The following is a 26,719-nucleotide window of genomic DNA, read 5'->3' as shown; positions in this document are numbered from 1 at the left end:
TCTATTGAACAAAAAAGAAGATATTTTGAAGAAAGTAGGAAAAACTTTTCTGGGGCACTTTTTCCTACTATGGTAGTCAATGGTGGCCAAGAACTGTTACAAGCATTCTTCCAAATATCTTTCTCTGTGCTCATCAGAACAAAGACATTTCTACAGATTTGGAACAACTCCAGGGTGAGTAAATGTTTTTATTTTTGGGTGAACTGTTCCTTTAATGTTTGCACAATTTCAAGGATAGATTCAGATTCATTGGAATATGAAAAAACCCTTTAATGTACCCTTCTCGTATCAACAAACAACCAATCCTATACTTCTGCGTGGATTTTAACACAATATTCATTAAGTCACATTACATTTATATGTCTTTACTATAGTTTTCTAGATACTGTATGTGGTACAACTAACTGTTGTTGTTCTTCAGATTATTAGTCATCAAATCCTTCAATGCTGCAAGTTTTATGAAGGTCACAGACTTGAAGGTGCAGTTTTAGTTGAACCAAACTGAGCACATGCTTAAACCAGATTCACACGTTCATTCAATGAAACATTTTACATCAAGTCATTTTAAATCAGTCGTAAGCGACAGTGGTAATGTCGGCTTGGGTAAATTGTTTACTTTGTAATTAGTCGTTCATTTCATCAGTTGATTCATTCAGGGTTGCAAACAGGTTGTAAACATGATGTTTAATGCAGCCAATCAGAGCAACATGAAATCACTGCCACTTCTCACATGATGTTAGGCCTATCCACTGTCACAATTATTTTGCAAATCACATTTCATACTATTATTTTTTAGTTTGATTTCTCTAGAAATTGTCTTTCCACCTCAAAGAAAAACTGATATGTATTCATGCCCGCTTGTTGTGTTATTTACTGTCATTAAAAATCGATTTTAAAATAATGACAGCATAAGGTGCAAAATAGCAACAGGAAACTGATACTATAGCAGTCTTGGAAGTTTTCAAGCTTTTTTGCCATCTTCACGCCCCTGTTTCCCTGAGGCTGTACTGTGGGTATTACAGAGATATCAGTGTGGCACGATAAAGCTCAGCACTGGCGAAAGACGTGCAGTTTAAGACATGCAGTGAAATACTGCTGAACAAAAAAAAAACATGATTATAGGCAGAGATAGTACACATTTTAGAAGAACATCTATGTGTTCAGCACATCAGCCAAACAATTTAGTTAAGAAGTGGCCATACAAAACATCCTAAACAACATGGGTGGAGTCCAAACCTTAGCAGTAACGTAGACTCAATACACATTTCTTTTGAAGTTACATTTCCTAGCTGTACAATATACAAGGTCTTTAGGTGTGGACTGCCAAACAACAACAAAAAAGTGAACATTATGACAATGTGACAAATACATTTAGAGTTAATTCATGTTATATAACAGCTATGATTGATGTTTTTTCTTGGTTAAAGTGACAATTCACCCAAAAATAAAAATTACGTCATTATTTACTCACATTTGAGTTGTTCCAATTTTGTAAAAATCTGGATAAATTGTATAAAATTACAATGCTTGTGAAAAGTGCCCCAAAATTCTTTCCTTTCCTACATTCTTTAAAATATATTTTGTGAAGAAATTTACAAAGACATTTTTCCTACTATGGTAGTCAATGGTGGCCAAGAACTGTTCGGTTACAAGCATTCTTCCAAATATCTTTCTCTGTGTTCATCAGTACAAAGAAATTTACACAGATTTGGAACAACTTAAGGGTGAGAAAATGAAGACAGAACTTTCACGTGGAAGACAATCTGTCATATTCAGACAATGTAAGATGTTTTCAATATATTTAAAGGAAGAGTGCAGTAAAGCAGACAAATGCTTCTTTAAGAGAGTCAATTAACACAAAAGAAAACAGGACGATAAAAGCTAACAACACAAAATATATAATCAGTTTATTTGAAAAGATAGCTAGATGTGCTTTGTTTTATTGTTGTTTTTTGTTTAGTACTCTATGATTTTTTCTTTAAACTTTTAAGGGGAAAAGTGCATTAATAACAAACATTACTGTATTACATCATCTAAGGGTGACAGAGACAAGATAAAAGTTCTGACTGTTAACGCAACGTGGCAATTTAATTGCCTCTCAAAACTCGCACAAAGTCTGAGCGACAAATTAGTCACCACCTTTGATGCGCTCTGTCTAGAGTACGAAAGGAAAACAAGCATGAAACAAGAAACTTTGAGATGACAAGTGCAACATTACCATTAGCAATTCCGCTGCGGTTATTAGAAACTGAAAAATTTACATTGTCAGCAAGCCTTATCAAAGAGAGAGTGAGTTACATGAAAAAGCATTCTTCTCACTTATCACATCTGACTCACAAAACACTGTAATGTCATGGCGGAAACTCTCAGCGCCCCTAATAATAACCAGCTGACAATAATCCTGCGGTCAATGTCATCATTATGAAGGACCTCTGCTCTCATAGACACAGAGACATTCTGCTGCCACAGGTGGAGGGCTTATCAGAGGTGCTGGTAAATTGCTGGTAATTAAATAGATTTATTTAAAAAGTTTTAAAAAATGTTCAATTTAAAAAGTTTTATAAAAATGTTCAATTGTCGATAAGGGATAAGTGCAAGGTTTTTCTACACCTATTGTAGGTTAAAGCAAAGCTCAAAAGGTAAAGGCATTACCATAAATTACATTCTCCAAAAACCACTACCAGTGTTATATTGTTCACTTCGCTAGAGCTGCAGTACTGAGGATTGCACTTATCCTCATGCATAGAAATAACACTGGACTAGACTTTCATTTTATAAATACAACTAAAAAATAGAACCGACTTTTGCATTATGATATTATTACTAATAAGACAAGTCATTCCTGTCTACTGCTGCTCCTAATCTATAAAGATATTGACAAGTCAATTTCTTTTTTCTTTCACTTTTCATTCTACAATGACCAAAATCATCAGGCCGCCTCCTCTGCCTGTAAATGCAGGCCCTGTGCTTAAGCCCAGCTCTCGTGTAAGCGCTTTAAACTGAGGTAAGGTGCATTTGCACAAGTCCTGTTTTGTGTTCCGGATGGTGAAGTGGTACAAGCACACTCATTAGGGCTCATGCACCAGCATTCTGTGAAGCCGCCCGGAAAAATTGACAGGCTCATTACCACGAGCTCCTTGAATGTCTGGGTTTCGTTTAAGGAGAGATGACAGTTCTATTTACCCCGAGCACCTCGGCTATACCTCCACTCTTAGACGCGGAAGAAAACACAGCCGATATGGGAATTTAATATTTGAAGGTACTGTGTAAAGGTTTATAGTGGCAGTTTCAGGCTTTGCTGTCAATCAATCACACAAACACTTTTGGAGAGTGAATACTAATCGACTCGCATGCAGGGACCTGTGGATCCTCTTTTATCCATTGTATTCAACCCTCATGAATGTGACATTCAGTGGTTTCACCTCATGAACCCATATGATGTGGATGGAATGCTGAGGAATCACGGATGTTGCCATTAAAAGAAACTGAACAAAAGAGCCAGTTAAGTGACTCATGTCAAACATTGACATCTGCCCTTTCAGACAATTTAAACACATGAGTCATGTAATTAAAGGAATAGAACACCAAAAATAAAACCATGCTGTATTTTTTCTGTGCAGTCTCAAAAGTTGACATTTTTAAAGAAAAAGCGACCCAAGGGGGTACCAATTGACTTGCATTGGTTTTGTTTCTGGAAGTAAATGGGTACCGCCACTGTTCTTTTACCAACGTTCTTCAAAATATCTTCTTTTGTGTTCTGCAGAAGGAAGTCATACAGGTTTGAAATGAAAAGAGGGTAGGTAAATTATGTCAGAATTTTTATTTTTGGATGAACTATCCCTTTAAAAGTCATTTCTATTTTGGGGTGTAAACTATACCTTTTATAATATACTAACTATACTAACCTGGGCTTTCCTGTGGCTCAGTGGTTAAAAGCGTCTGCCAAATGCCTAAATGTAAATACCTTTAAATGTTCTTTATACACAAAGAAGATATACTGTACGTATATGGATGTCAGGACCCCCTTGAAAATGAGATGCATCTCAAGGGGTTTATCCAATAAATAAATTTGAATATATGGGTTAGTAACCAATACGTTTACGTCATCATTCCAATAAAACATATTCCTGTAATGCACTTTGTTGCTTAAAAGTGTTTAATCCTGTCTAATTGATGAATGTAAATTTAACGGCTTTGAGAATGATGAACATGATGCTCTGAAAGAATTATAGGCTTTTCATGTGACAGTACGTGTTTACATTACACCGGCACAGACTAGTGGGGCTGGTTTGCTTGCTTTTTGCATTTATTTAAGCCTGAGGAGAGATCGGTGAATTGCGGGGTGCGAGGAGATTCAAACAGCCACTGAGTCATGCACAGAAACACTTCATTCATTAGCGAAACAGTCAATTCTGAAGTCAGAAATGACAGTATAATGCTGAAATTATCATGAACTAATATTAATAAATGCATTGTTCATTGTTATTTCGTGTTAGCTATAGCACTAACCAATTGTAAATACGACCTTATTTAGGACCCCGCTGCCGAGTATACACCTGGCGAATGTCCGCTCCCTTACCAACAAAACGGACGAAATACTCTTACTCACCAGGACAAACAAAGATTTTTCCAACTCCGCTGCGCTGTGTTTCACAGAAACATGGCTCAATGACACCATACCGGACAGCGCGTTACATCTGCCGGGTTTTCAGCTTTTCAGAGCGGATCGCATTGCCGAGTCAACAGGGAAGACACGTGGTGGTGGATTATGTTTTTATATAAACGAAGGTTGGTGCAGAGATATAACAACACTGAAGAAGATGTGCTTTTCGTACTTAGAAGCGTTCTCTATCAACTGCAAACCTTTTTATTCGCCACGCGAGTTTTCCTCATTTATTCTCGTGAATGTTTACATTCCTCCACATGCTTGTGCGAGCGCGGCGCTGCAACAGCTGGCGGATTACATCACTGACACGGAGCAGCAACACCCGGATTCTCTTATTATTATTATTGGGGACTTTAACAGAGCAAACCTCTCCCGTGAGCTGCCAAAATACAGGCAGCATATCACATGCCCCACCAGAGACAGCAACATTCTGGATCACTGTTACACCACAATACGGGATGCATACCACTCTGTTCCCAGAGCAGCTCTGGGTCTCTCTGATCATTGCCTGGTTCATCTTCTTCCGACCTACAGACAGAAGCTTAAATCTGCCAAGCCTGTAGCAAGAACAGCAAAGAGATGGAGCAGCGAAACAGAGCGGGCCTTACAAGCCTGTTTCGACTGCACGGATTGGAGTGTCTTTGAAGCTGCAGCCACTGATCTGGATGAGTTAACTGACACAGTGACATCCTACATCAGCTTCTGTGAGGACATGTGTATTCCCACCAGGACTCGCTTAACATACAACAATGACAAACCATGGTTTACAATGAAACTGAGACAGCTTCGTCAGGCCAAAGAAGATGCTTACAGAAGTGGGGACAAAGTCTTGTATAATCAGGCCAAAAACACACTGACAAAGGAGATAAGAGCAGCTAAGAGAAGCTACTCTGAAAAGCTGAAGAACCAGTTTTCAGCCAACGACCCTGCATCGGTGTGGAAAGGCCTGAAAGACATTACCAACTACAAGCCATCATCCCCTCAGTCTATGGGTAATCAACGACTGGCTGACGACCTGAACGACTTCTATTGTCGTTTTGAAATGCAGAGTCTCACCCTTCACACCCGCCCTGACCCTATCTCTGCTATACCATTAACACCTCCTCTTGACATTCAACCTGCACTTAAGATCTGCGAAGAGGATGTTTGCCAGCTTTTCCGCAAACAAAAGATCAGAAAAGCACCAGGCCCAGACAATGTCTCACCCTCCTGCCTGAAAGTCTGTGCGGAGCAGCTGTCGCCCATCTTCACTAATATTTTTAACAGATCTTTGGAGCAGTGTGAAGTCCCTTCATGCTTCAAACGCTCCACCATCATCCCTGTACAGAAGAAACCCAAAATATCTGGACTTAATGACTACAGGCCTGTTGCTTTAACATCTGTGGTCATGAAGTCATTTGAGAGACTTGTACTGGCCCACCTGAAGGACATCACCAGACCACTTCTTGATCCCCTCCAGTTTGCTTACCGAGCAAACAGGTCTGTGGACGATGCAGTAAACATGGGACTGCATTACATCCTACAACACCTAGACAGACCAGGGACTTACGTCAGGATCCTGTTTGTAGACTTCAGCTCGGCCTTCAACACCATAATCCCAGACCTCCTCCTGCCCAAGCTTACCCAGCTCTCTGTGCCAACCTCTACCTGTCAGTGGATTATTAACTTCCTGTCGAACAGGCAGCAGCTAGTGAGGTTGGGAAAATTTAAATCCAGCACATGTACCATCAGCACCGGAGCTCCTCAAGGATGTGTTCTTTCTCCACTGCTATATTCACTCTACACAAACGAATGCACCTCTACAGACCCTTCTGTCAAACTCCTGAAGTTTGCAGATGACACCACAGTCATTGGCCTTATTCAAGACGGTGATGAATCTGCCTACAGAAAGGAGGTTGCTCAGCTGGCTGCCTGGTGTAGTCAAAACAACCTAGAGCTGAATGCATTCAAGACAGTGGAGATGATAGTGGATTTCAGAAGGAACCCTCCATCACTTCCTCCCCTCACCATCCTGGACAGCACTGTGGATACTGTGGAGTCATTCAGGTTCCTGGGCTCCACCATCTCTCAGGACCTGAAGTGGGAGTCCCACATAGACTCCATTGTAAAGAAGGCCCAGCAGAGGTTATACTTCCTCCGTCAATTGAGGAAGTTCAACCTACCACAGGAGCTACTGACCCAGTTCTACTCAGTGGTCATCGAATCTGTTCTGTGCACTTCAATTACTGTTTGGTATGGCTCGGCCACCAAATCAGACCTACGAAGACTACAACGGACAGTTCGTAGTGCTGAGAAAATTATTGGTGCTCCTCTGCCCACACTTCAGGACCTGTACGATTCCAGAGTGAAAAACAGGGCAAGAAAAATCATCATTGACTCCACACACCCAGCACACAAACTCTTTGATCTGCTGCCCTCTGGCCGGCGCTTTAGAGCACCAAACACCAGGACTTCCAGACACAGAAGCAGCTTCTTCCCCCAGGCAATCTCCCTCCTAAACAGATAACTGCTCCTTAAGAGCAATATTCCACTTCCACTACTCCTATAGTGTGCACTATAGTGCCTTATTATATCTACATCTTATGTATACATGTATATAACACTACCTCTACTTACTAAATTATCCATTTGCACAAGTGTACATACAATCTGTTAATATGTTTATTCTACTATATACTACCCTGTACAATGTCTCTTATATGTTATTATCCCCCATTTTCTGTAAAATAGTCTTTATTTTATATATGCACAATTTAGAATCTTTTAGACTGTAAATCGTATTATATTGTATTGTCATTGTGTTGAATGTCTGTACTAGAAGCTTCCAACACCAAAGAAAATTCCTTGTGTGTGCAAGCACACTTGGCAATAAAGCTCTTCTGATTCTGATTCTGATTCTGAAAAATGTTCCCAGTGTTGTTAGCATCTTGTTATGTTAGCCAAGCACGTTTTGAAACTAAATTTTGATTAGCTTTTAGTTTGGCCATTATCTTACTGCAGTTTAGATTTGAGAATGTTCCCTAATTGTTTCAATACAAAAAAAATGATTAAATTGCCAGAAGAGATAAACACCACAACAGTAACAGCTGTATAAAAGCCTAAAGCTGTGTGCATGTGTGTGCGTGAGAGAGAGCGGGAGAGGGAGCAGGAAGTGTAGAGCGAAAGGAAAAGACAGAAAAGAAGACTGTTTGTGCATCAGCGTGACAAAAATGGAAAGCAATGGAAGGAGAGAGAATAGGTGAACGCCTGCGCGTGGGAGAAAATAAAGAAAGAGACAGTAGAAAAGAATATAGGAAGATGAAGTGGACGGCTGAAATCTTGCACAAGGACCGCAGACGCTGCCTCGCTTGTCATTTATTTCAGTATGACGGGCTAATGAACAGTGGCTGTCATTGGAGATGGATTGTACCGTGTCCGGGTCTTAATAGAGCCCACAGACAGAAGTGAGATCTATAAAATCTATACTTATCTCTGTGGGAAGATCATCTGCTCAATCTTGCTTTAGATTTTTTTAAAGGCGCATGGGCATATGCTGTGCGTTCGCAACGAAAACTGAAAGCATATGGAGGTGGTGGGGACATCTCTCATGTGGTTTGATGTCCTTGGTCCAGAACAGAAAAGCCTGGGCCTCTCCATTTTGTTGACATGTAGCCAAAGCAATGAAGAGGTGTGAACCACACAAATACGCTTTGATTTAATACATTTACAAATCACAGTTTTACATCAAATGCGAAAACGGACACAAAACACATACAAACTACTGAAAACAACATGTGGCAACCACACGACTGTATGCAAGTGCTGATTGATTAATCTATTGCAATTTAACCTATCCCTGCTGTCCTTCTGAAACCTTGTATCTCCATATTTCATTATTTAAATTTTTTGCCATAAATCATTATTAGTCACCCTTTATGTTTGTCACTGGGTTTTGCACATATGGGTTTTTTCCATTTCCTAAAAAACAGCGAATTTGGACATCTAAGGTTTCAGAAGGACAGCGACGATATGCAATTTGACATTACGTTATGTGTCGGGCACTGGGGGTCTCTCAGCTGGAAGCCCCTTGACAGTCCAAGTCCCCAGGGGACCAATCTGTCATATGTCCTTGGTGCTTTCCTATTAGAAAACAAATAACGAAGCAGAAATCTGAAGGCGGATCTCACTCACGAACATTTTGCTTTCGTCATAGTTCTTCATAATGGACAATGACCTCGGCAAAAGCATCTTAATAAGCTCTTAAACTGTCCTACAGCTGTATTCATCAGACATTCACGCACTTACAGCGCGGCACCCTTCAATGCCAGCCTCTAATCCAGCCATCCCACACTTCAATTATTTATCCATCACCCAGTCAGGCTTTCTGCCACTTTCTCTGTGATTACGCCACTTGTCTCTACGGCATGATTGCGCAAGACAGCATGGCACAATGGACGTGTTGATCCAACCTGGATTTAATGCGCCATTACACAGGGAGTGCAGATAGGGATTCCTAACTGATGCTATTTATTTACAAGTCCTGGGAATAACAATACAGGTCAATTTTGGCTTTTGCGTACTGAGCAGAAGGTCTCACGAATGCAGAGGTTGCAGGTGAAGGTGGGCAGCTGGCGTTCAGAATGCCAAAGAGCTGCGGGCTGCTACTGAGCTCGCATGGTTAAAATGCCAAAGGCATCGCTACGCTAATCCTTTAATGCTATATTGAGCTAAATGCTGTTAAGATAACCTAACCTTTAGTAAACACACATCAAATGTCACAATCAATGCTCTTCACCCAAATCCTTTTCTGTTCTCTACCTCACCTTTGTGTTCGCATTTAAAACAAAGACGAACTCGCCAGGGCTCGACTGCAGTTCAAATAGCAACTGGTCTTATCTGCGTCTACCAGACGAAACACTTAAAATGTAGTGTGATGACAAGAGAGACATTAATATTCAAGGTTATTGCTTTTTGGATGTCTAAGGCTTCGAGTCGTCTTTTGATAACACATGTTAGCTTACGGCCAATAGATTGACTGCAACACATCATCAATACATCTACACGGCTTATGGGATAGGACGATGATCCCTCGTGTCAATCACAACAATAATCCCTACACGCAGTCCGATTTTTTTCATTGCTAGCCATGAAACACCTTGGGCGAATTCCAAATCACATCTTTGCACCCTTGAAGGTCATTGTTGGAACAATATTATAAAACGAAAGTGAGCAAGGAATGTGTACATACAGTATAATGTTCACTTCAAAAAAGTAATTTATTAAGCCATTTATTGTCACGTGATGATTTGAGAATTTTTGCAATCTGACATAATTTCTATTTGTTTGTGTGTTTTAACAAACACTGCATTGAGAGGTGTTCCTCACAGCTAAAATTGTCAAAATCAAATTTTCAACACTTTAAGCAGCTGGTCAAGCTCACATTCAAGTCATGTACTGTGGGGTTTACCAAATGTACACAAACGATACCCCATCAGAATGCTTACTGCAAATGTTCTGCCTTTCGGAGTGAGTAGGTCATAGTGATGCTCACTTTCGAGTGGAATTCACCCCAGAATTTAGAGTTGCTTCTCACTGTATCCTTTACACGTACCTAGAGTGTGAACCTAAGGATTGAGGTAAGTCAGTATCAACAAGTTCAAATCCTGAATACATGCAACAAATGATATCAGAAATGTTGAAGAAATAGAGGTAGAAAGACAGAATTTGGCATCTGTGATGAGAAAATGAAAGATAATATGAAGAATGAGTGAGTGAATGAAAAAGAGCAAAGGAGAGTAATCTAGAGTTGAAGGCTTAGTAGTGTCCATTAGTAGGGCTCAGTCCCTCAGGACAGTGTCTTCCTGCTGGTGTCTTTGAGTAGAAGCAGCTTCACAGCTTGTGCGTGTTTGTCTGAGACTGGGTAAAGTTCACATTTATTAATCATGGTCTCATAAATGGCACCTGCTCCGTCACAATCTTCTGACCTGACGCCAACCTCTTCAGCCTAGCACCCGCTCTGAACAACTAAACAACACCCTAGCAACCACCCTGGCAATGTCCTAAAAATCTAATTTAGGAATAACTTAAACACAGGTATAGTCGATTTAAAAATTGTGGTGGTGAGTTTTACATGGGCAAACTTCAGAAATGGTTAAAAATCAAATTACATCTAGTATATATTTTAAAACGAGGATAACCAAGCACGTATTGACTTTTTGCTGCTAATGGTGAAAATCTTAAAGATAGCAGAGATGAGCTGTTGGGTTACATCAAAGATAATATATGGGTCAAGATGGGTCACTGGCATTACTGTAAATGAGGATAAAATGCAACACTCAATATGGCTGCTCTAGCGAAGTATCCCGACTTTCAGTAAAGAGCCCATCGTCAATGGATAAAGACTGACAACTCTCTGGGGCACAGCTCTATACAGAGGTTCATGAGGCGCTTACCAACCTGTGAGTATGCCCAGCAACTAAAACTACTTGAAAATGTGTTTTTAGCACAATATGAACTTGCAAAACAAAAGTTACAGTACAGTTTATATCAGGTTTAAATGTTTGAAAATATGCTATTTAATTGCCAGCGATTTTAGAAATATCCCATTCCAGTAGGAATAAGACTGCAGTCTTGCTATGACTGAAATATCCGCCTGGAGGTGTAGCAAACATGGCTCCCGAGTGGCACGACTTCACCACATGGACGTTGGTTACATTCATTAAATGCTTAACTTAAGAAAAACATGTGGGCTTCATTTTAAACGAAACGGGTGCTTGAAAAGGTGCATTGTAAGTACAGGTGTATCTTTCTATTGTTTCCGAAGAGCCTTTGGTTCAAATTTTTACACCTAAATGTGTGAGGTTTGGCTCATAACTGATTCACGAGGAATGCTTTGTGCCCACCCATAGCATGAATGGGTCTTCATGTCATTTTCATGGACTGGCTGCCTTTGAAATGGCCGCCTTTATTATGCTTGTGAAATAACACTTTGGAAAGTGGAGCTCTGGCTCTTTTTAACTGCAAATGATGTGATTGTTTCAGCATACAATAACCTCCATACAGCCATATGCTAATGTAGTGGATCAGACTGTCCAGAGAAAACTGCACCCCAACAATATTAGCATCTGTTCTGTGTTATTCCATGCCTGAACACCAAACACTGAGGTTGCCGATACAAATTTGATCTTGATGCGAATTTTAACACCTATTATATCAAAGAGGTAGCTTTTAATATGGTTTAATAATAAATCAGCTTTAATATCAATATTCATATGTGAAATTAAAAAGCAATGCTGTTGATTTGACACACAAAGTGGTCTGATCAGTGTACTCTATATCGCTAAGCAGAAAATAAGACCAGTACTTCATCCTCTCCTGAGCGTCCTTCACATCAGGGGATACATCATCATGTCATGACAGCACGTCAAGTCCCCAACAGATCGATAAGTAAATGACGCTGGTTGTGTGCATAAACAATCAAAGGGTGAGAAAATGCTGTCAGAGCTGCTGTGGCCCACAGAAATACAGTACAGCCGTCAGGAGATGAGAACAGGACTTAACACGCCCAGTAAAGATGAAACGCGTGGACCGTGGAGTTCCTATGACCTCAAATGAAACACTTACAGAGAGTTTAATTCAGTTCGGTGACCCCAAACAATCCCAAACAGGACTAAGGGATATTCCTGCCACTTTCTTTAGCCCTAATGATTAGTTGTTGGGACGGTTGACTCGTATCTTCTTCACATACACAGTATTGCTTGGGACCTGCTAGTCCTAACAACCAGTTAAGAGCCTGTAGCTAAGACGCAGAAGCTGAGAATAAAGGGGAAAATGAATTGGTTGCTTATAACTCTATATACATGCTGCCCCTAGGTAACATTATGAGAAAACATGGAATTAGGTTTCATAGCTATGCAGATGATACTCAGTTATACATATCATCTAGACCGGACGAAACCTCAAAATTAACAAGACTGGAAGACTGCGTTCAGGACATAAAACATTGGATGACTAGTAATTTTCTTATGCTAAATTCAGATAAGACAAAGATATTACTTATAAAACCAAATACCCGTAAGAAGAATATTACAGATTACAACTTGCAAATACAAGGATGCACTGTTACCTCAGCAAATATAGTTAAAGACCTTGGCGTTACATTGGACAGCAATCTGTCTTTTGAAAACCACATCTCAAACGTCACAAAAACAGCCATCTTCCATCTTAGAAACATTGCCAAACTGCGGAATATTCGGTGTATTTCTGATGCAGAAAAACTAGTTCATGCATTTATGACTTCAAGACTTGATTATTGTAATGCACTACTTAATGGTTGTCCTGCATCATCAATAAACAAATTACAGTACAGTTAGTTCAAAATGCAGCTGCTAGAGTTCTTACAAGGTCTAGAAAATTTGACCACATAACACCAATTTTATCATCCCTATACTGGCTACCCATTAAGTACCATATAGACTATAAAGTACTTCTAAAGTCTAGTAACTAACTTTGTATTAGCACCTATTGTATTATTGCTCCTGTATGACATATCACTTATTGCTCCCTGAACTCTCTGTAAGTCGTTTCGGATCAAAGCGTCTGCTAAATGACTAAATGTAACTGTAATCACTTATAAAGAAATAGCCTTCCCGATACTATTCCAGGGTCAGACACACTCTCCCAATTTAAATCTAGATTAAAAACACATCTTTTCAGCAAAGTATACATATTAGATTAGATTCAACTTTATTGTCATTGCACATGTACAAGTACAAGGCAACGAAATGTGACCTCTGCATTTAACCCATCCAGTGAGTAGTGAACACACGCACAGCAAGTGGTGAACACACGTACACCCGGAGCAGTGGGCAGCTATCACTGCAGCGCCCGGGGAGCAAGTAGGGGTAAGGTGCCTTGCTCAAGGGCACCTCAGTTGTTACCCACCGGCCCTGGGAATCGAACCGGCAACCTTCTGGTCATGAGTCCGACTCTCTAACCATTAGGCCACAACTGCCCATATGATTATTCTCTCTCTGCCCTCCTCCCCTACCTCGGGATACCCATCCTCCTGTAAGAGCCTGTGGACTGACTGACCATTGGGATACGTGCCATCCTCATGCGAGATCCTGTGGACTTCATGTGTGCCATCCTCCTGTGAACTTAACTGATCATCCCAGCTCCAGCCCAGGCAATCTCCGTCAACAATCAAGAGCAAAGATGGACCCTTGTTATTTAAATACGAATACTAAATTTTGTTTATTTTTGTATTTCTTCTTGTAAAGCTGCTTTGCAACAACGAAACATTGTGAAAAGCGCTATATAAATAAAACTGAATTGAATTGAATAACAAACAATATTTGCAGATGCTGAAAAAAGGCCAGAGGCTAATTTCTCAACAACAACAACAACAAAAAAACACACATTCAGGCAAACTACGATGCTTATTTGAAATATGGCAAACTGTGTTATCTGTCATGAAGTAATTACTTAAATGCCCAAAACAAAACAAAAAATGAAATTCTCAAAAATGAAAATAATTAACTGGGCTTTCAAAAGCAGGATTCACACAAACACACATTCAGAAAGCTGCTAAACCATCACAACTTTACAGCTCGTGTACGGTTGTAAAGAGTGTACAGTATAAATCTACTGTACCGCAACGTCTTCTATCTTTGCATCTGTCTGTGCAGCTCACTGTGACATTTCTGCATTTCCACAGGATTCGTTTATCATAAGCCTCACATCATTTGAACGTCATTTAAAATATGGAGAAAACCATTTTTCACGTGGCCTTTGAGGGGCCCTAAGACAAAAATGGCCAGTGTAGTGCAGACTGTAGATGACAATAATTAATTAAAGCTGAATATGGTATGATAATAGGCTCGGCGGTTATAATTAGGTTCAAGAGCCTCCGAAGAACATTTCTGCCCACCTGGTTCATCTTCTACACCTGTAATTAAAAAAAGATTGTTTCGGGTAAGATTAGCTTTGTTGGCTCTTGATTAGATCTGCAACGTTCAGCGTGTCTCTTGTCATGGCCGCATAACAGAACACGACAGCATACATCTTGGAGTTGCTATCGCAAAGGTTGCGGGGTAACACATAGAAACGCTGACCTCTTCTATTATTAGGAGCAACACTAACTGTGTTTAATATGGCAAGCTATGAAAATATTTTGCACAGATAAAACATGTATATAAAAAACATAATATAATAAAAATACATTTTAAAAAGCTAAAAGACACTTTGGGTGACAGTCACACAAATCACAAATGTCGCTGTATACCTTCATATCTGCAAATTATTGCCTCAGTTCTCCAAAAACATTTTTGTGCTTCCCTATACTATGTTTACTTGAGATGAGCTTTTAATAGCTGTAAACATGAAAGTGAGACATAAATCTTATGTAAAATATTCTTCAGCTGGGAAACAAATGCTCCAGTTTGCCAAACTCAAATACTGACTGGCTAATTTATATTTTCACTGTCAGTTATGCATTGGGGTTCTTAGTCAGCCTGTGGTGGGATTGATTGAGGAATCTCTTCTGTGGGCAGCTACCTGGAATCTTTCCACCTAATGAATGACTGGTGAGCTAAGCTTTCAAAGCAGTCAAAAGAAAGGATGATTTATTGGCTCTTGCTATTTGATTTCCACATTTTCATCATTGCTTTTGCTGTTATCGTAACGCTTATTTTAAGGGTGTGCGATAAGCCAGATTGATAGAACAAAAGGACTGTAAAAAGTAAGGTTAAAGGTGCATGCATACACCGTACAATCATAAAATGACAGATCTCAGACTGAAAAAACACATTCACAATGAGATGACAGTGATTTACGGGCACCTGAGGTCAACATTGAAACGTGACAGGAGAAATAAAAACCTCTCTCTGCCTGAATAATTTAGTGGCTATACTTTATGAGCATCTTCTCCACTTTTAGTGCATCTCTGTGTGGCAGAATTACAGCGCCACATACTGATTTGGCATGTATACTACATCGTTTTGAGTCGACTTAGCGGTTTCGTGTGTATGCAGATATTTCTTGAGACGACATTGTGAAAACGAAAAAAGATCGGATAGGGAAAGCTCTGGCATCGTGTCGATGTGGCCTTAAATTTGGAGGTTCTCTCAAACGCGGCATTAAACAAAATGTATAACCTTAAACATATATCAGCTTTTAACAAGAAATAGGCTATTAAAGACCCTATGCCTAGGCAATATGAAGATACTGTATATACTGTTATGACAGTATTAAATGTCAACCACAACATATATTTTTATTTTGTGTATGCAGTATGTAAATAAGTGGGCATGGCTAACTCATGGGCTCTTTCACCTTAGACTAAGTAAAATGCTCTAAAAACCGAAACATCTAGACAGATAAACACACAAATCAGTAAGACCCACAACTTAATCCTGAGGAAGAGAAGGAGCCTTTTAATATATATAAGACATGATGTGTGGTGTGAATGTATATTTCCATATACAGTATATCTAACTATAATATGGTATAAATTGTTACTTTTAAATAAAATTACTCATACCGTGAAACAGGTTTTGGTCATACCAGCCACCTATAAAAGCCCCTGCTCAATTTCTAGGTCACAAATGAAATGTAAGCAGCTGTGACACTTTCTTGCTTCCTTTGAGGCGCACGAGATTCTCACGACACATTTTTAAATCATACTGAGATAAAACGGATCATCAGGTTTATGTTATTTTATAAATGGTCAGTTATGGTCCTTGATTCTGATTGGCTGAGCAGAGTTCTAAGCCGTTATAAAATACCCCAGTAACCCACTGCTTCTTGGGGCTTATTGCTTTATTGAATGCATGCTGCCAAAGAGGGGGACTGACACACCAAATACTAAAAAATTCCTAAATTCATTTGCATATTAAATTTAATTTAGCACGTCATGAACTGATAATAATATCAGTTGTAAGGACAATTTTCACAGGAACAAGCTTAAAAGTGCAGAATTCTCAATATGCAGACGCTAGAGACGAAATGATGACGGCAACAGAAAGAAAAAGAACATTGAGAAAATCAAAGACTTTCACCTGGACTTAAGGTGGAAGAACTGCTCATTTTAATTGCACTTTTTGGAGAAACGGCAGCGAAAGGTTTCTGCTGAGATAGACAAATAAATCCACATATCTTGCTAGATAAAGCAGCGCTGGAAACTGTCATAAGAAACAATATCCAAAGGTTGTACTATAACCTTGAAGGTTGCATAGAAGGCAAAAACCACAACTCCAAAATTATTCCACTGCCCAACACAATTATTGATAAGCCTGTCAGTTTCTCATTTAATTCTGTTCATTTTTAAAGGGTCAGTGGACGTCACTGAAACAGACAACCTAGTGGCATATTGTGTCATTAATTATATAACATCAAAAACCAGTAAGATCCTTCATACAGTCAAAGCATTTCCTATTCCAAAGCATTTACTGCTAGTAGCAATCAATCAGTGATGGAAACTCGAGTCGCACTTAGCTATCAATCAGAGATGGAAACTTGGACTCAAGTCGCACTTAGGACTTAGGACTTGACTTGGACTCGTGAACAGCTGACTCGAGACTTGACCTGGACTCTTGACTCATGAGACTCGTAAAAAACACATCATTTTGGTATAACATTTCATTCACATTCTTCCTTTACTACCCCACATGACAGCATCATACAGCCCATTTTTCTATTAATTCCCAATCCATTAATGTCACAACAACTCAACAACTCACAACTTATTATATACACGCGTGACGCATCTGGCTGACGCTTGTTCATCATCAAAGAGTACAGTTATATAAACGAACAAAATGTAGCCAAGTCTTACCTCAGTAGCTCCTGTCCAGACCATTTAAGTGATATGGATGATTAACTTTAAATAGTTTACATCGCTGAATACGTTAAGCTTTGTTGCAGATCTGTCGCCAAAAAATTTTAACCAGGTGGCTGGTGGCATATCATGCAATTCATTACATTTCTTAATTTGTCCTAGATGGTGAAATGGTTCGTACGACCTCAGTACGGCATAAAATTTATTTCGATTTTGCAGCAGTAAATGTGGCACAAAGACTTTCACACCAGCATCAGCACTGGATCAAAACTGTATAAAATACCCAGTATAGAAGCATTTTAAAAACATGATTAATACAAGATCGCATTGTAGATCAATTACACAGTCTAAAGGCATCTTAACACACCAAATGCGGCACAGAAACCAAATCTGAAGCGCAATAAATATGTGTATTATGCATACAGACTGTTTAATGTTGTTCTGAAGCGAAATAGCCTACATAAATTAAAATATTGGTGAATATAACCGTTGAAACTATACCTAATTTCCTGTTACTGTTGTTTTGCCCAAAAAGAAATACTATTAAAGTAATTAATAAAAAAGAAAAAAGATATGATCGAGTACAAGTAACATTTTATTGCTACATTCAAAAATAATTTAAAATACCGGTAGGCTACAAATAAAATGAAAGGTTTAAAAAGATAATAAATAGCCTGAATAATATCTTAACCAAACAAAAGAACTACATTAAATTAGGGTGGATAAGTGTCTGCAACCTAAAACAGGACTGAGTTTAATGTTGGTTTTAGTATTATATGCACGTTTCTGCATTGATTTTTTTTTTTTAATGTAGCGTAAATGTAATTATTATCAGTTATATAATAGTTCTGTAATGTTCTTTAGCTTTTGAATGACAATTCTATGACAATTTTAAATGAAAAATACTCATTGCATACTATATTTCTCATTAATATTTAGAGGAATTTTAGTGTAAATTGATTAATTTAGATCTATGCACTGACGATGGAACTAAATGACAAAAGTGTTATGTCCTGAATTTTCTATAAATGTTTTCTTTTATTTAAACAGTGATGTTTTGGATCTAATGTAATAGTTTGAATTATTCTGTGTCAAATTAAATTAATGATTTCAGTAAATGTTTGTGTGCTTTATTAGACCGTTTTAAATAAATGAACAAGACATTCTGTAGAGTTAATTAGTTTTAATATTTCAAAACTGATTTGGCTTCATACACTATGAATTACAATAACTAGCAGAGAACTATTGCTAAAAATAGAACAGAGACTTGAGATGTGACTTGGACTCCACCTCAGAGACTTAAGACTTGACTTGGACTCCACTTTAAAGACTTGAGACTTGACTTGGACCTCAGAGACTTGTGAACATGTCTGCTATAAATACATTTATTATTCATATGCAAGGAAATCCCAGCATGTGCCCATGTTCCATAACATAACACAGAGATTGTTGAGACTGTTGTCACCTCCGGGAAGCCTGACTTGAGTCGCATATTGTATAGAACAAGGTCTCCACAGCCCAATGAACTCCCTCTCCCGTAGTCTCTTCCCCACTGTCTCTCTCAAACACGGCAATGATGCTCGCCCCTCGGGGGTTCACTTGCTATCCTTAATGGGAAAATTCATCAAAGTCGGTCCTGTCTACCTGCGCATCCAGGTTAATTGTGTCTGTTTACAAATTCACACACTATCCACTTCACTTCTATTATTCCTTCTAAAGCACAGCGAAGAACTGAAGCTGAAGAGGCACGTGCCAAGACTATAGAAAACTGTACATCCACTACAACAGTGTGCAACAGAGCACAGCCAGCCATCACAGTGGGACACAGAAAGAGAGAGAGACGGAGAGAAAAAGACTCTGGACACATTTTCCAGGAAAGACTTCCATGCCATCACTCTTGACTGGGCGTTTGTAGCGACACAGGAGAATGCCACTCACTGTGAACTCTTGCTCAAGCCCTGGGGACACTGGGCATTTTTCCCATGTGCCTAGAGCATATTGTGAGCCATCTGGTGCCCATCTTCTGTCCCTGCTTGGTATAAGCGACCAGACCAGGAAGTGCAAGCTATCAATCACAGAAGCAATAAAATTGGCTCATTACAGGTCAGTAGACTCCATCATATAGAAGAAGTCCAATACCTACCCTAGAATAATGCACTGACAGCTGTAATCGATGGACTCTCGCCTTATATCTTCTCTCAGTGGAGGAGATATTTTTAATGCTTTCTGATGAATTCTTTACATTCCACATTTCTTTCTGTATAATTCTCATGCAAGCATTCTTTAGAACTTTTTAATGCGTATTTCTATATCCATGCATGTTTTGTGTCCATGCAAGGGAGGTCAATGGGGGCCAAGGTTGTATGGTTACCAACATTCCTCAAAATATCTTGTTTTGTGTTCTGCAGAAGAAAGAAAGTCACACAGGTTTGGAATGACATGAGGGTGAGTAAATAACGCAATGATTTTCATTTTTGGGAGAACTGTGCTTTAAAGCATTGAATAACCTTGTTATTGATGTTGGCACTACCCATTGTCTTCTATAATGACTGTACTGCTATATGTTTATGATTATATGTATGGATGCCATATACCGAGATAAGCAGTGTTTTTTATGTTTTTTGAAATAGTGGTATTTACAGTATATTATCAGTGCTACAATAGTTTACAGTCTTTGGTGTGGATGGCTCACAAAATAACATGTTATCAAGATACTGAATCTAAAGGTCCCATCTACAACCCTATGTCTTTTCAACAACATCGTATATCTAATCTAATATCTAATATTAGTATAACGCTCACTGAGGTTCTCTGACAGAATCAAATAATTTGGCATCAAATATGCTTCATCTGGTTTTTCATAAAGACTTGGTTGGGCAACTGGGGGAGGTCCCAGCAAACTGGCCAAGCAGAAAGATGGCAAATGGCAAAATACAGCTAGCAGAGCCTCAGCTGAAAACTTGAGCAAAATGAGAAAATGGATTGCTATCAGGTTATCATGGGTCTGTGACTTGATAGACACGTATTGTGCACTTACTTGAATTTTTATGAAATTCATCACTCTCTGACAGTTACCTTCTCCCTGGAGATGAGAATTCATCTTGAATACTCAACATAACCGAACAGAGCAAACAGACATGGCAAATGTGTTTCTGCTCTCATAAACAACTTATGACTTTAAATGCAAGCGCAGAGGTCCCATTCGAAGCAGCGGATGAGTTGATAATCGTACGACTCTAAATGCATCACTTCGTAAAGGCACACTTCAGTTTCCTAAGCCTTTTCAAGCAGACACTTTTATGCAGATTCTGCAACTTTTTACAACCAAGCAAAAAAATTTCCATTCAAAAATATTGAGTCATGTCTTTTTCCTTACAGTTACCGTGAGGGGAAAATTATGTATATATGAAAAGGCTGAAAAGTCAAGTATGAGATAACACGCACAACAAGAACACCCACAAATAACAAAACTCATTCACATTCAAATCTAGTGCTGATCAATATTCATGCCTTTTCATTTGTCTGTCCTGCCCTCATTGTATATGTATTTGCTGACCAAATTCCTTTTGCTCTGAAGCATTAACTTGCCGACAAGAAATCAAAAGGCAATTTGCAACCAAATCAAACGGCAAGTCACTCAGAATGCATGTAGTGTTCCAGCGCTCCCAGTCAATCAAAACAGTCTCCAGCGCTTAAATACACAAACACATTTCATGTAGTAGCTTTAAAGACAGTGCGGTACCTTTCTGTAAGCAATCATGTTCGGAGAATCCTCATCTGGGTCAGTTATGCCCACTGCTCCCTGGTCCTGTGATGTTTGCGCCATGCTTGGTCTCTATGTCTCCCTTTCTTTCTGTATCTGTGGGGAAAAGTTCCAAAGAGAAAAGATTTCAGACATACAGAATAGACCCCAGCATACCACCCACACAATGAGTTTAATATCTACAGTTATTGGATGATGTGAGGGTGATAACAGAATTTTCAGCTTTGAACTATAGAAGGGTGTGACAAGCAGGGTTGCCAAATCGTCATTTTTAATTGTCGCACATCATGTTACAGTATACTGTAACCCATACATTTAAAATGTTTTGTATAGGTCTCTAAGTGGCAAAAATATACCGAAATATGATTTGAAAAAATGCAAGGAACACACTTTCAACAGCTAAAAAAACTCTTTACACTTCTTCAGAATTGCTTTAAACAGGCTCACAAATAGTTAATTGATCTAAATACACAAATCTGGCACAGTATGCTTTTATTTTGTCCATATAATACATTTAAAAGATGACAATGTCAATGAATGTAAACTAGACTTTCTTTAAACTTTGCGAACGATTAATACGGCAACAACAGCCCTACACATAAAAACGCAAAATAGGACTCTATCAATACAATATTTTCTTTGTTTAGTATTTTGTCCTAGTTTAGACTGGTCATTGGACTAGCGACAAGGAAAACCATAGTGCCATGGTCATATGAGTCTTGAATAACACAAGGATGAGTAATCACCATAATCAGATTTTCTCAACATGCACACACTAGGTCACGGCATTTACACCCTTTCTAATGGACAGCTTGTGTCCGAGACCTCTGCCGTTTAGTCAATAAGCCAGTCTTGGGATGACGACGTCATGGTCCATACATTTATTTGGGTTGGGACACCTGAAGTCACCTTAAATCAGTAAGTTCACTGCAGTGTCACCGGTCGGAAACACAATAGGACTCAGCTTTCCACCCGGCTAATCAGTTGAGTCGCTTAGTAGGAGATTTATCCAGCACTCATAACAGATGCTGGCAGAGAGGACAACAAATCTGTTTTCAGATGAAGCATCTTTTCTGCACAGCCCCCTTGTGTGCAAAGTGAGAACAGATGAGGGGTCTTGAGTTTCTTAATTGCCAGATCACGAGCCAATAGTGCTTTTTATTAACGTTAAATATAAAAACGTACATTTTGAAGCACGAGGGAGAGAGAGGGATGTGTCACCTGGATGAGTAACGTTACGTCAAAAATAATGAAATAAACAACAAAAAAGTCACATATCTGTCCACGGCTTCCGTGCCATTTTTCGGTAACCTTGAATAGGTTGGGCACCTCCACGATGGCAACACGAGGAGCGTGCACGTAACAGCTGTTTGAGATCAACAGTAAATGAATAGCGCACCCAAAGGAGAACGTGCTTTTAATGTGTGCGTGGGAACGATTTCGGCGCGCCGCATTGCACTACAAACATGTGCAATTATGAATAACAAAAAAGATAGAAAAAAGACAAACAGCTGCTTTCAGCGCGCAATCCCCACAGGAACACCGGCTCCAATTCACACAGGACTCCACACAGAGCGATGCCGAATATAGAGAGAGAAAAACCCTGTCACTGGAAAGACACGCGCCAGCCTGAATACGCGCGAGCGCGCAGCAGGGAGCGAGAGAAAAAGAGCGCGAGCACAGCCAAGGCAACGACAGGATGATTCACTTCAAACTCCTCAGAAAACTCGCCTAAATCCATCACTCTGCGCGAAAACAGGTAAGTTTCTAGAAATTTCAAGTTTGTAGAGACTGTCCGTGCTTGACAGCTCACGGTACACGCGAACACACTTGCCTCACACTCTACACAAGTGATGACTGGGAGAGCGCATTACCTTAGTAACGAAGTGCCGCCTTGTCCACTGCTCGAGCTCGATTTCACCTCCTTAGCAACAAGAAAAGAGCAGGTTCATGATCTAATTGGCTTTGAATGAGGCTGTGATGATGATGGGGTGAGGAAAAGGAGAACTCTATGAAGGACAAGAAGCTGTGTAGCGGTGGGATAGAAGAACTGGCCGAGCCTCCTTCCACTCTGTCTCTCTTTCGCACGCTAACTGGATCCCGGCGTGGGTGGTCGCTGCGTGGAGTGAAGTGTTCAGGTACAGTGTGAGGATCCTGGCATGTGTGCAGCTGAGTGTGAGAGTGTATCAGAGGAAGAGAGCGAGAGGGGATGAGGGAGGGAGAATAACACAGGGTGGGGGTTTGGGGGTGGGTGGAGTGTCTGCCTCAATGTTATTTCTGAAAAGCAATTTTGAAACGTGTATTTATTCCAGAAAGCTTGAGCAGGACATAAAACATATGAAATGGATGAAGTGCATTGGTAGAAACGATGCTGGTGGAAGGAATACTGTCACGTGGTTACAAATATTCAATTGAGATATTCTGCGCGTTTCCCTCATTAGGACCGATTGCGGGCTATATTTAAATAACTATTATACTAAAATGTTATGATAATGTAGGCTTAATGACAATTATGGACAATTAAAGCAAAAACATATTTATTTACCTTCATTTCATTTCAAACCTGTATATGACTATTCTGTGGAACACAAAAGATATTTTGAGAAATGTTTCGATGGTTTTGTAGCCATACAATGGAAGTCAATAGGGGCCCAGTGTTGTTGGGGCATCAACGTTCTTTAAAATATCATTTGTATTATTGCAGAATAAAGACAAACAGGTTTGAAATGAAATGCATGTCCACTTATGTAATCTGCTTCTATATTTGTTTGCACCATCCCTTTTCTGTCACATGTACGCTGTATACAAACATACACACCCACCCCCTTACACTTTTTTTGTAAGGTGGCTCTTAATTGGCCTTGGCATTACTGAGTTGATATAAATCCATAGGAAATCCCGATGGAGTATTTTCCCTTCAAATTCTGATAAAAGATGAAGGATGACTTCGAGAAAGAGAGTGCATCTCTTAACGTCACAGAGTAAGTGGCCTGTACATTCTCTCTAACTGGAACCAGTTAGTCTCTAATACAACTGGTCTGCGAATATCTTTGTAAAATTCTTGAGCAGGGAGATGGTGTTGCACAAGAATGTTCTATTTCCAGTCGGCATGTTTGTAGAGAACTCTTTATCATCAACCGATGACCAAATAGCAAGTACTTGGCTGTGTAGAGCAGCCAGGAAAAGGCTATTTATCTGTACCAGAAAGTGTCCTTTTATCACTTACTCTTACCTGCTCCTTTCTGAGCCCAGTGTCAACACCGCTCTAACCCTACTTTTGGGGCTCTCGAGCCAGCATTGTTGCAGTCAGGACGTACAAAAGCGCCATCACCGAGCACAACAACTGTATTTACCAAAGAGTATACTCTATGGTCATTTTCGAGCTATAATGTAATAATCTTGCATCATGCCGAGATTCAAAACATGGTTACTTCAAACACCATTAGCACATGAATTCAAATGGTTACTTCCCTGAAATCAATACCATCAGAGGCCATTAGGGAGGAGTAATTGCTCATCACGTCTGAATCACAAATGTATTCGGCCAACCGCTCCCTCAAAAAGGCATGTATACACATACACGGTTATAATGGACAGTGGCACATAGCAAACATCAGCACAAATTGACAATATCTTGAACCCACCCACTCCAGGCTAGATTAATTATTCAGACTAGTGAGAGATGCAAGGAATGCACAGAGGTGTTTGCCTGTGTCCAGTAGTCTAATTGCTTTGCGCTGAATATCATCTTGCAAAATCATTAGTTTTCCATTTCGCACGAACAGGAAATGATTTTCTGTTGAACTGCAGGATGCATACCTGGCGAAATGCAAACATTTTTCTATCGCTTGTACTGAACTAGAGATATTACTTTCATGAAAGTAAGCGTTATCTAATATGTTGCAAGAGGGCCATTACATTTTAGCGCATTTATGTTCTTTCTTGCCAAAGAGACCTACCGAAAGGGCACATGGTGTGTAGGTAGCAATTATCAGATGTAGCGTGTAGGGAGTAACTCAAGTCAAGAGCTAAGGTTTGGCATTAAGTGGCCTTTAAACTAATATAAAAAATACAGCGATACTTGTGTGCAAGTACAAATCACTGCTATACTTCTAAAACCTTGTATCTCCATATTTTGTGATTTTTATAAATCATTATTATTAGTCACCCTTTATGTTTGTCACTGGATTTTGCAAATATCTTACCAATAAAAAGTATTAAAAAGTGCTTGTCAACACAGTATTTAAACTTAAAAAGTAGTGTTATTTCCCATTTCCTGAAAAACTGGACATCCAAGGTTTTGGAAGGAGAGCAATGAAATACTGGTACTGGCAACATATTCTCATGGCTATTCATAACTTTTAAATTCATATTAGTTTGCACAATCTCAATGGGATGTTTTAATGTGTTTCGCTTTTTGCGGCAGTGACTCTTAAAGGTCCAGTGTATGAAATTTAGTGAGGTTGCGAACTGCAACCAATTAACGGCTCACTCCACTCTCCCTTTCGAAGCCCTATGGGGGATGACAGAGAAATAAGATGTCATGTTCTCACTTTTTTGCCAATGGAGAATGTATTTAGGAAACACGCTCTGTAGAGCAGTTTGTCCGTTAGGGGTTACTGTAGAAACATCATGGCGAATTCAATGCAAAGGGACCCCCGGTGTATGTAGATAGAAATAGCTCATTCTAAGGTTATAAAAACATAACGCTTCATTGTGTTATGTTCATTTATGCTTAATTATGGTCTTTACACCTCTGAAGGCATTATCATGCATATCATATTGCATTTCTGTCAATAGATCCTCCAAGAAATTACAACACCTTTAAGTTTAGGGGTTGGGGCTTCAATGTTGCTCTTTTCTACTAATCATACGTTTTTGTACAAATTTGCCACCTCATAAGACAGTTACGAATTTCAGCGAGATGAGGCTGGTACTGCAGATTAGGCAGGTAAATTGAATATTATTCGGTGGAAGTTGGAAAAGAGCACTTTTATACCACCACTTCATAAGTTCATCAGCTCATTCGTCACCTGGTTCTTCACTACAACTGGAACAAATAATACTGAAGAGCTCAGCCTGCTGACATCCGCACAGGCTTTTGACAGCATTTATTACAGCCAGCCCTCATTGGAAGAGCTCTAAACCCTTTGCTCCAGCTACTTGTTCTACAACATATTTATTTCAAGTGCACTAAAATGCCCTGTTGCATTGTTTAACCCAAGTTTCAGAGCAGAGGACATAACACTTCAGTCTGGGTCTACGCACTCAAGTCTTCTTCATGCCCTTTTTCAATAGTCTGACGCGGATAATAACAACATTGACATTTACTCACTCGAAAGATCACGGAAATATCAGTGATGTCTTCCACCACATGTATGAAAAATCCACCAAGGTTATGAGACTTCACAAGCTTGGACCAGACTGCGGGAAAGAGATGCTCTTTGCACACATGATAATATTAAGCATTGGC

At 39.5% G+C, this 26,719-nt stretch overlaps 1 protein-coding gene across 1 annotated transcript in view; it reads right to left on the bottom strand.

The window, feature by feature from the left end:
- Positions 1 to 23,384, bottom strand: part of rgs6 (regulator of G protein signaling 6) — a 59,556-nt gene extending 36,172 nt beyond the window's left edge. Inside the window, exons 1-2 of the mRNA XM_057353036.1 lie at positions 23,121 to 23,384; positions 21,226 to 21,342 (exon numbers count right to left, since the gene is read on the bottom strand). Coding sequence (XP_057209019.1) covers positions 21,226 to 21,309 — 84 coding nt within the window. The 5' untranslated portion in view covers positions 21,310 to 21,342; positions 23,121 to 23,384. The remainder of the gene's footprint in view (positions 1 to 21,225; positions 21,343 to 23,120) is intronic.
- Positions 23,385 to 26,719: the final 3,335 nt, after the last annotated feature.

This window comes from Triplophysa rosa, linkage group LG15 (assembly GCF_024868665.1).
Source record: "Triplophysa rosa linkage group LG15, Trosa_1v2, whole genome shotgun sequence".
NCBI lineage: Eukaryota > Metazoa > Chordata > Actinopteri > Cypriniformes > Nemacheilidae > Triplophysa > Triplophysa rosa.
The sequence above is the reverse complement of the archived record's forward strand: the minus strand, read 5'-3'. Positions and strand labels throughout refer to the sequence as shown.